Source organism: Leuciscus leuciscus (genome assembly GCF_965113295.1).
Source record: "Leuciscus leuciscus genome assembly, chromosome: 6".
Classification (NCBI taxonomy): Eukaryota; Metazoa; Chordata; class Actinopteri; order Cypriniformes; family Leuciscidae; genus Leuciscus; species Leuciscus leuciscus.
In genome coordinates, this window is record NC_138730.1 from 39,256,201 (window position 1) to 39,274,374 (window position 18,174).

The window sequence follows — 18,174 nt, forward strand, 5'->3', positions numbered from 1 at the left end:
TTATTTATCAAAAATGAATTCATTACGTTTGATTCATGTCATGCACTTCTCTAAAAACTCATGAATGTATTGGTTAGGTCTCATTTGCATAACGTCAGCAAATAGCATTTAAGTTCGGGCTGTGAAGGGGCATGTAAATGTTTAGGAGATGATCAACAATATTTGCTTCACCTGTTACTGGTCATAATGTTTTGGTCCATCAGTGTATTTCCCAGAAGTCAAAATAATATCAATAATAACATCAGGTCCTCAGTGTAATAAAGAGATGGATCTCAAGATCATATAGCCACTCTGCAGAAGAGCTCAAATGTACAGAAGATCCTGGAAAGCCAAAGAATGAATAAAAGAATACTACCTGGATGATTTTTATCAAGTACAGTGAGCAGCTTCACTACTCAAGAAAAACTCAGAGACTCATGAGCAGTGTTGGGGTAAGCAATGCATTACTTTTAAAGTTACAACAAAATATGAGTTACTTTCTCACACAAGTAATGCAAGTTACTTTGTTTTCCCATTTACTGACTAACAGCTCTCCTGTCCCCGTGTTGACAGAATTCGGGAGAAAAGTGCAGAAGCATGGTGTGCGCTTGCCGCTTTGTAAACATAATTATTGTAGTTCTAGACCTAATGTGAGTATGCATTTACTCATTTCACCTGAATAGAAACAGATTCAGTATTCCTCCAAATGAATAAAAGCAGTTAAATGCAAACTCAAAATACTGTATTACGCAAACCTGCAATAAGTCAATGTTAAATAACACATAAAATTATTAACAAATGTCTTTGCTGCTGATCTTCAGTGATACAAATCAACTGTATAATCAGCAAAAGTGACTTCAGATAATCATCACATTTGCTTATTTTATCTTTTTTTATATTGCTGAAGTAATGCGTTGAACTTTCTTATCCTGCTTCCTATCCAGAATGGCAGCACTAGGTTTGTTTGAGTGGCGCCCTCTGCTGTACAGGTGTGAACTTGCATTTCCTTCAGCCTGAGCCTTATTCATTTCACTTTTGGTGTGAAAGGGCATAAAAACAAAAAGTAAATCTAGCCCAGGTGAGAAAAAGTAACGAAAAGTAACGTAACGCATTACTTTCCATAAAAAGTAACAAAATAACCCAATTAGTTACTTTTTTAGGGTGTAACGCAATATTGTAATGCATCACTTTTAAAAGTAACTTTCCCCAACACTGCTCATAAGCAACAATCATAAAACATGCAAAACAGACATTGATCGTTGAGGAACTTTTATACTAACATGTAAATTCTGTATCATTTTGTCTTGTGGACTGTATATAAACAGGTTATGTGAAATGTCTAATTCAGGACATTGCTATAAATATAAAAGGTCATTTTTATGATCCCTCTTATTTTTTTAATGATAAACATCCTTTGTAAATTCTGCTAGGTGGGTACAATCTTATGAACACAACTATATATATATTTTTTGTGTGTGTGTGTGTGTTAGTTGTGTTTGGAATAATTATTATTTAATTTCAATGCTTTTAACAGTTTTGAAAGCAGCGTGTTAGTGTTAGAAAAAAATGTGCTAATGGTGAAGTATGAATGACAAAAGTGTTCATGGATTTTGGAAAATGTGGTCATTAAATGCATTTTGTGTGAAAGCAATGAAAGATTATTCACAGTTTGATCTTCAAAGACTTCTGTTTCGCTGAATGTGTGAAGAGTTTTGAAAATGTGGCTTCAGTATTGAAAAGTGCTTGTTGAGATTGAAAAAAAAAACAATAAAAAAAAAAAAAGCCACAATAAACTCACATTATTAATTTTGCTCAGTTTCATAAAAAGATTCACTGATTCATTTAGGCCATCAATACTGTTCCCATATACTTTCACAGAAAAATCTAACATCATAACAAGGATGTTATACAGCTTATATTACTAGTCTGTAGTAAGACGATGTTTGGTGTTCAATGTTCAGAGATGTTTGTCAACTTTATTTGCATAGTGCACTACTCCCACACTGAAGTCTCTATAAACCACAAGCGCTCTATACCCTGGAGTTAGGAATCACTTTTCTTTACTTTGAGAGCTGACATTTTACATTGTTTTTTCACTTTTTAATTTCCGTATTTTTCCCCCAACTATTTGTCTTAACTGACAGACGTGCAAACGTGCAATGGCTCAGTTTTTATCAACATACTTCTTAGTTTTGATATCAGCACAACTGGTGAGTATCCTTACATTAATGTAATCTTATATATACATATATATATATATATATATATATATATATATATATATATATATATATATATATATATATATATGTATAAGATTACATTAATGTATATATATATAGTGCTGGGCAATGATTAATTGCATCCAAAATAAAAGTTTGTGTTTACATAATAAATGTTTGTGTATTGTGTATAATTATTTTTTAGCCTATATATAAAGAAGAATTTAAGAAAAATTTGTTATTTATATATAAAATATTTATATATAATATTAATTATGGGTAACACTTTATAATAACTGCACGCTTTTAATCATTAGTTAAGCATTAGTAAACTGTTAATTTGTCATTTATAAAGCATTAATAGACATTAATAAGCAGTTTATAAATACAATTATAAATGCTTTGTTCTTGATTTATAAGCATATCTATAATGTGTTTAATAATTGTATTTTGTACAATATTTGTCTGCTTCCTGTACGAAACCTGTCATATATCTTTCTATCTATCTATGTATCTATCTATCTATCTATCTATCTATCTATCTATCTATCTATATATATATATATATATATATATATATATACATATATATATTTATATATATATATATATATATATATATATATATATAAATATAAATATATATATATATATATATATATATATATATATATATATATATATATATATATATATATATATGCATATGTGTGTATTTATATAGGCCTATACAAAATTATTATATGCAGTACACACATATATAATGTAAACACAAACTTTTATTTTGGATGTGATTAATCGTGATTAGTTGTTGCTATATATAAATCTTGTAACTATTCTATATGTGTAGTGTTCTCATATTCACATCATATTATATTTATAGGTCAAATCATCTGGTGTGTTTGAGTTGAAGGTTCACTCTTTCACAACCACCAACAGCAGTGTGTGTAAACAGTCCAGAGAATGTAAGGGATTTTTCCGTGTTTGCCTGAACTACACGCAGGATGTCTTTTCTTACAGGCTGGCATGTTCAGATGGCACTGGACTGACAGAAACATTCAGCACAGACCAGAACTCCATTTCCACTAGTGCACCAATAACTGTGGCCTTTAACTTCAAGTGGCTGGTGAGTAGCTCAAAGTGAATGAACATTGAAAAATATAACAGATTTAATATCATGCTACAGTAGGCCTACATATAGCATAGACTTTGCATAGGCATACACAACAAATGTCATTATTAACTGACAGATATCACTCAAATAGATCCTGGAATAATCACGTCTTTCTCACTAATGCTTAAAAGAAATGTGACCGCGGTCAGAGTCTTTGTTTATCCAATAAGAAGACTATGAGCCGCTTTCTGCCAGTAAATCATTTCGCGGATTCTCAAGGCAGCCCATGGGAATCAGGAAGCGGGGAAAAACAGTTATTAGATTGTCATGTGAGAACACTATGTTGCTACCGTTGTGTTGATTTTGGATTTTGACTACTAAAATCAAAATTCCAGTTTAAAGTAGATTAGATATAATAAAGCCTTGTGAAGCTCTGAAAAAGCTTTCCTTTGATCATGCAGGGAAAAGATTCAAGCCTCTGAGCATCGACAACAGTTCCATCTGCTGATTCATAATACTTACAGTTGCCATAAAGCTGATAATTAAAGGCAGGGTAGGCGATTTGTTCTAAAACATTTTTTATTATGCTGGATGAAAGTCTCTTCACATCTCGATAGGCAATCACTAAGTTAAGTAGTCTAAATGTATTTACGGTATATATGTGTGTATATATGTATATCGTCTGTGGAAGACATAGGACCATAAAATGTTGGTCCAATCACGATTTCCTACCTGCCTGTCAACGTATGTATTTCCATACCTCCACGTACGATGCACGCGCAGACATCACACGTCATCAGCTCATTTAATGCTATGCAGAGTTCGACAGACGTCAGTCACTGAGCACCGCAACCGAAACAGCAGCACCTTTTACAGTTCCTCCTGAACCAAAACAACAAGATTATTCAATTCAATTCAATTCAATTCAAATTTATTTGTATAACGCTTTTCACAATACACATTGTTTCAAAGCAGCTTTATGGAAAGTGTATTTCATAAATGTACAAAGAAAGAATAAAGTTAGTTAATCATGTATTAATTTAGGGCATAACATCGCTGGCGTTGAGTCGTCTCTTCACAGGCGTCGAGTCGTCTCTGCACGGGTGTTGGGGCATCTGAAGTCTCCATGAGAGGCTGGATACAAACTGGAGCTGACAAACTATTTACCTCGGGACTAGCATCCCGAGATAACAACAGAAAAGCAGATGGGAAATAATTAGCATAGCTGCTGTTCATAATATTAATGCATTTGATACGATTTAACTTAAAAGGTAATCATTATGTGAATGCTTGGCTAAAGAGATGCGTCTTTAATCTAGTTTTAAACTGGGACAGCGAGTCTGAACCTCGAACAATATCAGGAAGACTATTCCTGTAACGGTCACCAGCTGGAGTGCCCTTGAGAGCCACCAGAGGGCACTCCACACCGGACTATCATATTTACTCAGACTACAATTCCCATCCTGCATCTACCTGGACTGATTACTTCATACACCTGCACTGCACTGATTACACACACCTGCACCTCATTCACACACACATAAAAGCCACTTCCACACTCCACTTCTCGGCGAAGTATTGCATTGCCCTGGCTTTCAATTCTGAGCGTTTATTCCTGTGTTGTACTGTCAGTCTGCATTTCCAAGCGTTTATTCCGTGTTTGTTTTCTGTTTTGACCCTGGACTGTTTATTGGACTCTGTTTATTGCCGCCTGCCTTGACCACTGCCTGTTTACTGGTTTACGAATTTGGATTACCCTTATTTAATAAAGCTGCATTTGGATCGATCTTCTTGTCTCTGAGCATTCATGACAATTCCAGAGTTTAGGAGCTAAATGTGAAAACGCCGTCCCTCATTTAGTGGACTTAGATATCCTAGGAATGACCAGAAGCCTCGAATTTAGTTTTAGCATGATTTTAGATTATGATGTGTTCACGCCATAACTACTGTAATTTGGAAGAGATGGAAACCCATGATGTTATGGGAGCGGTTTGTTACTCGAATTTATGCGTTTCAATGGGAACACATATCAACGCAGAAATAATTCTGCAGCAGTATTGGTACAGGTCAGCGATCTTTAAGTTGTTAATGTTCATTATTTTTGTAATGTTATGTGCTTTGAGACATGAGGTAGTTTAACGCCGTCTCTCCTGATGCTTTGCTCCCTGCTCTACGTGTTCATGTGTTTTGAAGGAGGCGTGGCTTTGGAGTGCGCTCTGAAGAGAGGGTGTGATCTTATGCTTTCAAAGCTAGCTCGCTATTGCTAGCCTCTCTGAAAATCGCCTACCCTACCTTTAATATGTAGGCTATGTGATTGTTCTTGCAAATGCCATTTCTTACAGAGTATATACATCAGAGTTTACATCATAAACAAACAATAACTAAATGTCCAACAAGTAAGTAAAGGTTTTTGATATATGCATTGGAGCCTTGGTGCCATATGTAACACAACTAATGTAAAGTTAAGTTCGCTGTTCGTGTTTGCAGACATCTTTTTTTTTTTTATTCTTACATGTGACATTGAGATGATGCATTTTTGCTCACCTGTCACCCAATGCGACGACACGGACAGCCTAAACTAACACTCCGTTCTATTTCTTATTAAAGGTCTTGCGCTACATTCTTTCAGTAGCTTTGAGTACTTTGAGTGCAAGGCCACAGCTGCCAGTGTAGCACGGTGTTACAAAATTACTACTGTCATTACAGGGAACTGTCTCAGTGATAATTGAAGCATGGAACACAGACTCCTCCAATGATCAGTCAACAGGTATGCCCCTTTTTTTCTATTTCACATTTTATTTACAGACCAGTTTTTAATAATGCATTTATTGTTTTTTAGAGAATCTAAACAGTATGATTAGCTACTTTGCCACACAAAGAAATCTTACTATTGGTGAGAAATGGTCTCAGGATGTGCATCTTGGAGAGCAAAGTAAACTGCGCTTTTCCTACCGCGTAGTGTGTAATGAATTCTTCTATGGCGATGAGTGCTCTGATTTCTGCCTCCCACGAGATGACCCGTTCGGTCACTTTAACTGTGACGGCGCTGGAAATAGAATTTGCTTGCCTGAATGGAAAGGCAAATATTGTGCAGAACGTAAGAGTTTTTTTTGTTGTTGTTGTCCATTAAAATCAAAACAACCAATATATATATATATGATTCTGAATATATATAATTTTTTTTTTTTTATTATTATTTTATTTATTATTAAATATATATATTTATATATTTTCAGCTATCTGCTCATCCGGCTGTGGTGGGACACATGGTATTTGTGTGGCCCCTGGTCAGTGCCATTGCTTCTCTGGGTGGCTGGGCCCTCGCTGTGATGAGTGTAAACCCGATCCAGGGTGCATGCATGGCACCTGCACATATCCCAGGCAGTGCAGGTGTGACTTGGGATGGCATGGCACGTTGTGTGACAAGGGTCAAAATGTATGAATTCAGAAATTCTGTTTTCCTGGTTGTGTTTTCATTTATAATAGACTGCTATGGGGAAGAAAACATCTGAAATACAAAAATATGCGATTAATCGCATCCAAAATAAAATGTTGTGTTTACATAATATATGTTTGTGTATTGTGTATAATTATTTTGTATAGCCTATATAAAGAAGAATTTAAGAAAAATGTGTTATTTATATATAAAATATGTATATTATTTATAATATAAATGATGTATAAATATATACATCATATACATGCAAATATTCCTTAAAGGTATAGCGGAGGATGTTTTACTTCCTGGTGGGTAACCTATACTATTGGTCCTCCTAATTGTCAATCATTCTGGTGAATCAATCAAACTTTTCAAAAAGTGGAGAGGGCGGGTCTTATCTAAAATTTGGAAAGATCCTCCACTATACCTTTAAATATATACATGCATATGTGTGTATTTATATAGGCCTATACAAAATAATTATACGCAGTACACACATATATTATGTAAACACAAACTTTTATTTTGGATGTGATTTATCGTGATTAGTCGTTGCTATATATAAATCTTGTAACTATTCTATATGTATAGTGTTCTCATATTCACATCATATTATCTTTATAGGTCAAATCATCTGGTGTGTTTGAGTTGAAGGTTCACTCTTTCACAACCACCAACAGCAGTGTGTGTAAACAGTCCAGAGAATGTAAGGGTTTTTTCCGTGTTTGCCTGAATTACACGCAGGATGTCTTTTCATACAGGCTGGGATGTTCAGATGGCACTGGACTGACAGAAACATTCAGCACAGACCAGAGCTCCATTTCCACTAGTGCACCAATAACTGTGCCCTTTGACTTAAAGTGGCTGGTGAGTAGCTCAAAGTGAATGAACATTGAAAAATATAACAGATTTAATATCATGCTACAGTAGGCCTACATATAGCATAGACTTTGCATAGGCATACACAACAAATGTCATTATTAACTGACAGATATCACTCAAATAGATCCTGGAATAATAACGTCTTTCTCACTAAAGCTTAAAAGAAATGTGACCGCGGTCAGAGTCTTTGTTTATCCAATCAGAAGACTATGAACCGCTTTCTGCCAGTAAATCATTTTGCGGATTCTCAAGGCAGCCCATGGGAATCAGGAAGCGGGGAAAAACAGTTATTAGATTGTCATGTGAGAACACTATGTTGCTACCGTTGCGCTGATTTTGGATTTTGAGTACTAAAATCTAAATTCCAGTATAAAGTAGATTAGATATAAAGCCTTGTGAAGCTCTGAAAAAGCTTTCCTTTCATCATGCAGGGAAAAGATTCAAGCCTCTGAGCATCGACAACAGTCCCATCTGCTGATTCATAACATTTACAGTTGCCATAAAGCCGATAATTAAAGGCAGGGTAGGCGATTTGTTCCAAAACATTTTTTATTATGCTGGATGAAAGTTTCTTCACATCTCGATAGGCAATCACTAAGTTAAGTAGTCTAAATGTATTTATATGTGTGTGTGTAGGCTCTATATATATTGTAATGTCACAAGAGGCTGTGTCCTGGAGGGGCGCTACATTCCCCTGAGATGACTGCAACCACAAACAGCTATGGTTCCATCTGCTGGTGGAGTCGGGAACTCCACTCCTCAATACACGACATTCCCGCACACCTAAAACTGATCAGGGTCTGATGAGCTGAAGGGCTTTTTAAGGATTAGAGACACAGTTAATGTCAGTTAAGGTTTGGGAGACAAGCTTCAGGTTGTTGTCTCTGCGGAGGACCAGACCGCTCCAGTATCATTTCCACGAGGAATACTGAAGGCTGGAAACACTTACCAGACATTTGAAGGACTAATTGCTGAATTGGCCTCGGGCTGCAGCACCGACTGAAGTAAGGTTGAAAAAGACTGTTTACTTACCTAAGGGAATCGGGGTTATGATTTCACCATCAGAAGAGGCATCGTTTAAGTTTTGACTGTTGAAGATCAACCTGATCCTTAGTTACACTTTTGAATTTGGAACGCTGTTTCTGTTATATCCCAAGAACTTTAATAAAATCCTTGGTTATATTTGAACTTTGTGTCCTCGCACTACTTGAACTGTCCCGCTGAGAGCTGTGCAGCCTCTCATGCCATCACATATGGTGGAGAATGCAGGCATTGCTCAAGCGTTAATAGTGCATGTCAGAGGAGGACACTGAAAATTTGATTGCCCACTTTTCCAAATTGGCCGTAGGCCCCCCACATAACAAAATGGAGGAAATTTTGAAAGCCCTTTTGCTGGCCAGCAAGCCCAAATGCAAACGAATGTGGCTCTCTTGGAGGAGCAAAAGAGAGCCAACCTTCTGAAGGCAGAGGAATTGCAGCTGCAGAAACAGATGGCCGTCCGGAATGTCCGCCCAATAAAGGCGAGTGACTTTTTATCCAAGATGGGGGCCACAGATGACGTTGAGGAGTACCTGCATGCTTTTGAAGCCACGGCCACTAGGGAAGCCTGGCCCAGGGCACAGTTGGTTGAACTGTTAGCCCCCTTCCTAACGGGGGAATCGCTGAATGCTGTCCGGGACCTGGCCCCCGACCAGGTGACTGACTATGATGCCCTTAAGACTGAGATCCTCAGCAGAAATGGGCTCACCAAGTTTGGTATGGCCCAGCGCTTCCACAGCTGGACATTCCAACCAGACCAGCCCCCTCGTGTGCAGATGCACAAACTTGTCCGGATCACACGGAAATGGCTGGAACCGAAGAAGAATACGGCAGCTGCGGTAGTGGAGGCCATTGTGGTGGATCGTTACTTACGGGCCCTGCCTTATGGGGCGAAACGGTTCATCAGTCAACAGGCCTTGACCACGGCCGATCTAACCGTGGAAGCTGTAGAAAAGTACCAGGCCACAGCAGAGATGCTTCGTGCTTCCAGAAAAGAGCCCACGAGTGCGTCCTCGCCACAGACGGGAGGAACCAGTCCAAAGAACCCCAAGGTTTCCAACCCAGCCACTTCAGGAGCTGTCCAGGCTCCAGGGGGAGCCAGAAACCAGCCGGGTCCAGGAAGAATACTCCGGGAGAGTGAAACCCGACAGTGTTACCGGTGTGGGGAGATGGGACACATCTCCTGGCAGTGTGGGAAACCGCCGGATGAACCTATGCCCACTGCTGAGTCCTCCAGCTCACCACCTGCCCACCGTTTTGCCTCGCTTGTGGGAGTCATAGATGGCACCCCAGATCGACCCCCCACCTGCCCGGTGACTGTGAATCACCATGACGTAGAGGCCTTGCTAGATTCTGGTAGCCGGGTCACCCTGGTGCGGAAGGACCTGGTGGGTCCATCGTGTCTGACCCCAGGGAAAGTCCTCCCAGTTTCCTGTGTCCATGGAGACACCAGAGACTACCCCATCACTGAACTCACAATGACCACTGCCCGGGGAACCATACTCACGGTGGCGGGTGTGGTTGATTCCCTACCCGTCCCTGTCCTAATTGGACGAGACTGCCCAGCCTTTCACCCGCTGTGGAGAGAGACTCAGGAGAGGCTAGTCCGTGTACCTTGGAAGCAGAGAGGTAAGACTCATCCTGAGAATACTCAAGTGCAACCCTCAGGATCACTCACTCCAGCCTGTGCTCTTGCAGGGATGGCAGGTGCCCAGGCTGACACAGAGACTGGTCCAGACACGGGAGAAGAAAACATGGCCCAGGAAAGTGCTCCGATCTCCAGTGAGGAAGATGTCCAAGGCACCAAAGAGCTTCCCCCTCTCACAGGCCAGTATGGTACGGCCCAGTTACAAGATCCCACTCTTACAAATGCCTTAAGAAATGTGCAGGTGTTAGAGGGAGTAGTGCTAGGGGATAGGACAAGCCCTACTTACCCCTATTTCGCAGTAAGCCGGGGGTTAGTGTATCAGGTAGTAAAGAAAAATGATGAAATGCATGAACAGCTCCTCGTACCACAGCCCTATCGGGCCACCGTACTCAACCTAGCACACACGCACCCGCTAGGGGCCCACCTAGGGGTAGAGAAGACTAAGGAAAGAATCATGCAACGTTTCTTTTGGCCTGGAGTACACAAAGAGATAGAGAACTACTCTGCCCTACAAAGGCAAAAGACCTTAAGTCGCTAGAGTGTGGAACTGAGAAAAATGACTTTAAAGATTTTTAGTTGTCCCGCCAAATTAATTATAGGTAGGACACTGGAAATCTGGCAAATAGATGTTTTAGTAATGACAATTATATACATAAAAAAATCTTGAGCTCAAACTTGACTTTTGACCACTATTTTTAAGTTACTGTGCTCTGCCTTTGTATTGTCAGCAAAAAGTGAGAAGTCATGCCAAGGCAAAAGGCAGTAACTTCCACATTATCAATATTTGGTTGCCGATCACCATTAACAAAATCATTATAGTAACACCTGTATAAAATCTAGTGATCATGGCATTTATTTTGTATGATTTACAATTATTTATAGCCATCTATTGCTATCCTGTGCTTTGGTTGCATTCTGATGGCATTATTAATACATTTGACATGACAAAATACCTCCATAGATATATTAGTCCAGCCTTGGCCCGACCGTGTTTAGGGCGGGGCTGAAGTCGCCGGCGAAGTTTTGGCAGTCTGCCAGCTAGATGCATGAGTGTTTCAACTAGGTCCGCTACCTGAACTGGGTGAGGCGGGGCTTTAGTTCTTGGTTGTATTCATCTGCTATCGCACGTTTGTCGATGGAGCGGTTTCAGACCATACTAAATCTTTTGACCGCGTTTATGCAGGACAAAGCTCTGAAGACATCAGAACTTACAGGGACTGATGGCAGCTGTACAAAGTACACAGGCTACACCGTCATTTTAATTTTAATGGACATTAAAACAAAGGATGATAACCATACAATCTGGTAGGTAGCATTATTTGATAGAACACCGGCACAGTAACTTCATATTGACGCGCGGCTAAACAAAGGCAGAGCACCGTAACTCAATTTGAGCGTTCCAAAACAAAGCCAAAGAGCGGTAACTGATGTTACGGTGTTCTGCCTTTGTTTCTCATGGGCTTTTGGAAGTTACTGTTAAGACAACTCATTATTTTCTCGAAAAAACAACGGAATTGATTCAAGATACTCATCCACATGATAAAGGAAGTCTTGAATGTGCCAAACATATAAATAACTCATTTTCGACCAAAAACGAAGTTACGGTCTTTTGCCTTTGCACGGCAGTACTGTCGTAGTTGCCCTGAGTGTCAGCAGGTGGCGCCAAAGCCCACATATAGAAACCCGCTCATTCCCTTGCCCATTATTGAAACTCCTTTTGAGAGGATTGGACTGGACATAGTTGGGCCCTTACTGAAAAGTTCCAGGGGGCATCAGTATATTCTGGTCATCCTGGACTATGCATCCCGGTATCCTGAGGCCATCCTGCTGAGGAAGGCTACATCCAGACAAATCGCCAAGGAGCTGTTCCTTCTCTCAACTAGTCTGGGAATCCCAAAGGAGATATTGATGGACCAAGGGACTCCATTCATGTCCAGGGTGATGAAAGAACTCTGTGCTTTACTGAAGATCAAACAGCTGAGAACCTCAGTCTTCCACCCCCAGACGGACGGGTTAGTCGAACGTTTTAACAAAACACTAAAATCCATGCTGCGAAAGGCGGTTGGGGAAGATGGGCGCAACTGGGATCAGTTGCTACCATACCTACTGTTTGCGGTGAGAAAGGTACCTCAGTCTTCTACTGGTTTTTCACCCTTTGAGCTCTTGCTTTCCAGCAGACCCAGAGGACTGCTGGACATCGCCAAGGAGGCCTGGGAGGAGCAGCCATGCCAACAGCAGACCCTGATCGAGCATATCGGGGCCATGAGGGAGAGAATGAAGGCCATCTATCCCATGATGCGTGAACACATGGAGACCACTCAACGGCAACAGCAAGCCTCCTACAACAGATCTGCTCAACCCAGAGAGTTTAAGCTGGGGGACAGAGTGCTGGTCCTGGTGCCAACCGTTGAGTGTAAATTCCTCGCAACCTGGCAACGACGATATATATATATCGTCTGTGAAAGACATAGGACCGTAAAATGTTGGTCCAATCACGATTTCCTACCTGCCTGTCAACGTATGTATTTCCATACCTCCACGTACGATGCTCGCGCAGACATCACACGTCATCAGCTCGTTTAATGCTATGCAGAGTTAGACAGACGTCAGTCACTGAGCACCGCAACCGAAACAGAAGCACCTTTTACAGTTCCTCCTGAACCAAAACAACCAGCATTCTCACCATAACTATTGTAATTTGGAAGAGATGGAAACCCATGATGTTATGGGAGCGGTTTGTTACTCGAATTTATGCGTTTCAATGGGAACACATATCAACGCAGAAATAATTCTGCAGCAGTATTTGTACAGGTCAGCGATCTTTAAGTTGTTAATGTTTATTATTTTTGTAATGTTATGTGCTTTGAGACATGAGGTAGTTTAACGCCGTCTCTCCTGATGCTTTGCTCCCTGCTCTACGTGTTCATGTGTTTTGAAGGAGGCATGGCTTTGGAGTGCGCTCTGAAGAGAGGGTGTGATCTTATGCTTTCAAAGCTAGCTCGCTATTGCTAGCCTCTCTGAAAATCGCCTACCCTACCTTTAATATGTGGGCTATGTGATTGTTCTTGCAGATGCCATTTCTTACAGAGTATATACATCAGAGTTTACATCATAAACAAACAATAACTAAATGTCCAACAATTAAGTAAAGGTTTTTGATATATGCATTGGAGCCTTGGTGCCATATGTAACACAACTAATATAAAGTTAAGTTCGCTGTTCGTGTTTGCAGACATCTTTTTTTTAAATTCTTACCTGTGACATTGAGATGATGAATTTTTGCTCACCTGTCACCCAAAGCGACGACACGGACAGCCTAAACTAACACTCCATTCTATTTCTTATTAACGGTCTTGCGCTACATTCGACAACAGTACAAATGGATTTGGAGCATTTTCTTTGAGTGCAAGGCCACAGCTGCCAGTGTAGCACGGTGTTACAAAATAACTACTGTCATTACAGGGAACTGTCTCAGTGATAATTGAAGCATGGAACACAGACTCCTCCAATGATCAGTCAAAAGGTAAGCCCCTTTTTTTCTATTTCACATTTTATTTACAGACCAGTTTTTAATAATGCATTTATTGTTTTTTTAGAGAATCTAAACAGTATGATTAGCTACTTTGCCACACAAAGAAATCTTACTATTGGTGAGAAATGGTCCCAGGATGTGCATCTTGGAGAGCAAAGTAAACTGCGCTTTTCCTACCGCGTAGTGTGTAATGAATTCTTCTATGGCGATGAGTGCTCTGATTTCTGCCTCCCACGAGATGACCCGTTCGGTCACTTTAACTGTGATGCCGCTGGAAACAGAATTTGCTTGCCTGAATGGAAAGGCAAATATTGTGCAGAACGTAAGAGTTTTTTTGTTGTTGTTGTCCATTAACATCAAAACAACCAATATATATATATATATACAGTGGGTACGGAAAGTATTCAGACCCCCTTAAATGTTTCACTCTTTGTTATATTGCAGCCATTTGCTAAAATCATTTAAGTTCTTTTTTTCCCCCTCATTATTGTACACACAGCACCCCATATTGACAGAAAAACACAGAATTGTTGACATTTTTGCACATATATTAAAAAAGAAAAACTGAAATATCACATGGTCCTAAGTATTCAGACCCTTTGCTCAGTATTTAGTAGAAGCACCCTTTTGATCTAATACAGCCATGAGTCTTTTTGGGAAAGATGCAACAAGTTTTTCACACCTGGATTTGGGTATCCTCTGCCATTCCTCCTTGCAGATCCTCTCCAGTTCTGTCAGGTTGGATGGTAAACGTTGGTGGACAGCCATTTTCAGGTCTCTCCAGAGATGCTCAATTGGGTTTAAGTCAGGGCTCTGGCTGGGCCATTCAAGAACAGTCACGGAGTTGTTGTGAAGCCACTCCTTCGTTATTTTAGCTGTGTGCTTAGGGTCATTGTCTTGTTGGAAGGTGAACCTTCGGCCCAGTCTGAGGTCCAGAGCACTCTGGAGAAGGTTTTCGTCCAGGATATCCCTGTACTTGGCCGCATTCATCTTTCCCTCGATTGCAACCAGTCGTCCTGTCCCTGCAGCTGAAAAACACCCCCACAGCATGATGCTGCCACCACCATGCTTCTCTGTTGAGACTGTATTGGACAGGTGATGAGCAGTGCATGGTTTTCTCCACACATACCGCTTAGAATTAAGGCCAAAAAGTTCTATCTTGGTCTCATCAGACCAGAGAATCTTATTTATCACCATCTTGGAGTCCTTCAGGTGTGCTTTCATGTGTCTTGCACTGAGGAGAGGCTTCCGTCGGGCCACTCTGCCATAAAGCCCCGACTGGTGGATGGCTGCAGTGATGGTTGACTTACTACAACTTTCTCCCATCTCCCGACTGCATCTCTGGAGCTCAGCCACAGTGATCTTTGGGTTCTTCTTTACCTCTCTCACCAAGGCTCTTCTCCCCCGATAGCTCAGTTTGGCCGGACGGCCAGCTCTAGGAAGGGTTCTGGTCTTCCCAAACGTCTTCCATTTAAGGATTATGGAGGCGACTGTGCTCTTAGGAACCTTAAGTGCAGCAGAATTGTTTTTGTAACCTTGGCCAGATCTGTGCCTTGCCACAATTCTGTCTCTGAGCTCTTCAGGCAGTTCCTTTGACCTCATGATTCTCATTTGCTCTGACATGTACTGTGAGCTGTAAGGTCTTATATAGACAGGTGTGTGGCTTTCCTAATCAAGTCCAATCAGTATAATCAAACACAGCTGGACTCAAGTGAAGGTGTAGAACCATCTCAAGGATGATCAGAAGAAATGGACAGCACCTGAGTTAAATTTATGAGTGTCACAGCAAAGGGTCTGAATCCTTAGGACCATGTGATATTTCAGTTTTTCTTTTTTAATAAATGTGCAAAACTGTCAACAATTCTGTGTTTTTCTGTCAATATGGGGTGCTGTGTGTACAATAATGAGGAAAAAAAAAAGAACTTAAATGATTTTAGCAAATGGCTGCAATATAACAAAGAGTGAAAAATGTAAGGGGGTCTGAATACTTTCCGTACCCACTGTATATATATATATATATATATATATATACATATATGATATATATGATTCTGAATATATATATATATATATATATATTTTTTTTTTTATTATTATTATTTTTTTATTATTAAATTTAGATATATATATATTTTCAGCTATCTGCTCATCCGGCTGTGGTGGGACACATGGTATTTGTGTGGCCCCTGGTCAGTGCCATTGCTTCTCTGGGTGGCTGGGCCCTCGCTGTGATGAGTGTAAACCCGATCCAGGGTGCATGCATGGCACCTGCACATATCCCAGGCAGTGCAGGTGTGACTTGGGATGGCATGGCACGTTGTGTGACAAGGGTCAAAATGTATGAATTCAGAAATTCTGTTTTCCTGGTTGTGTTTTCATTTATAATAGACTGCTATGGGGAAGAAAACATCTGAAATACAAAAATATGCGATTAATCGCATCCAAAATAAAATGTTGTGTTTACATAATATATGTTTGTGTATTGTGTATAATTATTTTGTATAGCCTATATAAAGAAGAATTTAAGAAAAATGTGTTATTTATATATAAAATATGTATATTATTTATAATATAAATGATGTATATACATCATATACATGCAAATATTCCTTAAATATATACATGCATATGTGTGTATTTATATAGGCCTATACAAAATAATTATACGCAGTACACACATATATAATGTAAACACAAACTTTTATTTTGGATGTGATTAATCGTGATTAATCGTTGCTATTGTAACTATTCTATATGTGTAGTGTTCTCATATTCACATCATATTATCTTTATAGGTCAAATCATTTGGTGTGTTTGAGTTGAAGGTTCACTCTTTCACAACCACCAACAGCAGTGTGTGTAAACAGTCCAGAGAATGTAAGGGATTTTTCCGTGTTTGCCTGAACTACACGCAGGATGTCTTTTCTTACAGGCTGGCATGTTCAGATGGCACTGGACTGACAGAAACATTCAGCACAGACCAGAACTCCATTTCCACTAGTGCACCAATAACTGTGCCCTTTAACTTCAAGTGGCTGGTGAGTAGCTCAAAGTGAATGAACATTGAAAAATATAACAGATTTAATATCATGCTACAGTAGGCCTACATATAGCATAGACTTTGCATAGGCATACACAACAAATGTCATTATTAACTGACAGATATCACTCAAATAGATTCTGTAATAATAACGTCTTTCTCACTAATGCTTAAAAGAAATGTGACCGCGGTCAGAGTCTTTGTTTATCCAATCAGAAGACTATGAGCCGCTTTCTGCCAGTAAATCATTTTACGGATTCTCAAGGCAGCCCATGGGAATCTGGAAGCGGGGAAAAACAGTTATTAGATTGTCATGTGAGAACACTATGTTGCTACCGTTGCGTTGATTTTGGATTTTGACTACTAAAATCAAAATTCCAGTATAAAGTAGATTAGATATAAAGCCTTGTGAAGCTCTGAAAAAGGTTTCCTTTGATCATGCAGGGAAAAGATTCAATCTGAGCATCGACAACAGTTCCATCTGCTGATTCATAACATTTACAGTTGCCATAAAGCCGATAATTAAAGGCAGGGTAGGCGATTTGTTCCAAAACATTTTTTATTATGCTGGATGAAAGTTTCTTCACATCTCGATAGGCAATCACTAAGTTAAGTAGTCTAAATGTATTTATATGTGTGTGTGTAGGCTATATATATATATATATATATATATATATATATATATATATATATATATATATATATTGTCTGTGGAAGACATAGGACCGTAAAATGTTGGTCCAATCACGATTTCCTACCTGCCTGTCAACGTATGTATTTCCATACCTCCACGTACGATGCTCGCGCAGACATCACACGTCATCAGCGTACACACGTCATAATAATTGGATTAGAGAGCTCTCTATTTAAATTGTTACTAGTAAGAATTTAATTAAAGAGCTCTGCAATTGCATTCTTACTAGTAACAATTCAATTGTAGAGCTCTCTAATTGTAATTCTTACTAGTAACAATTCCATTGTACAGCTCCGTAATTAAAAATGAATGGAAGTCAATGGAGACATATGACTTGTAAAAATTCATTTGTAGAGCTCTCTAATTGGAATTGTTACTAGTAAGAACCGAATTAGAGAGCTCTGTAATTGTAATTCTTACTAGTAAGAATTGAATTAGAGAGCTCTGTAATTGTAATTCTTACTAGTAGTAATTGAATTGGAGAGCTCTCTAATTGTAATTGCTACTAGTAAGAATTGAATTGTAGAGCTCTCTAATTGAATTCTTACTAGTAAAAATGCAATTACGACGAGTAACGCTGGGTACA

General features: G+C 39.4%; 1 protein-coding gene across 2 annotated transcripts; it reads left to right on the top strand.

The window, feature by feature from the left end:
- The first annotated feature begins 1,948 nt into the window (after positions 1–1,948).
- Positions 1,949–16,926, top strand: LOC309501441 (uncharacterized protein). Of its 2 annotated transcripts, none has more exons than XM_082173550.1 (10): positions 1,949–2,189; positions 3,085–3,327; positions 6,022–6,082; positions 6,155–6,412; positions 6,552–6,751; positions 7,379–7,621; positions 13,785–13,845; positions 13,919–14,176; positions 15,993–16,192; positions 16,650–16,926. In XM_082173550.1, exons 1-10 carry the CDS (start codon positions 2,139–2,141, stop codon positions 16,908–16,910), a joined length of 1,836 nt encoding a protein of 611 aa, XP_082029676.1. In that variant the 5' UTR covers positions 1,949–2,138; the 3' UTR covers positions 16,911–16,926. The 2 variants fall into 2 exon arrangements, with proteins under 2 accessions (XP_082029676.1, XP_082029677.1); XM_082173551.1 differs by having other exon boundaries at positions 7,499–7,621.
- The last annotated feature ends 1,248 nt before the right edge of the window (positions 16,927–18,174 follow it).

Bases quoted from the DNA above. Each gene is read 5' to 3' on its own strand.
- LOC309501441 (XM_082173550.1), top strand. From the start codon at position 2,139: ATGGCTCAGTTTTTATCAACATACTTCTTAGTTTTGATATCAGCACAA. The intron at 6,752-7,378 runs GTATGAATTCAG...TTATCTTTATAG, and splicing joins TGTGTGACAAGGGTCAAAAT to GTCAAATCATCTGGTGTGTT. The intron at 7,622-13,784 runs GTGAGTAGCTCA...CTGTCATTACAG, and splicing joins CCTTTGACTTAAAGTGGCTG to GGAACTGTCTCAGTGATAAT.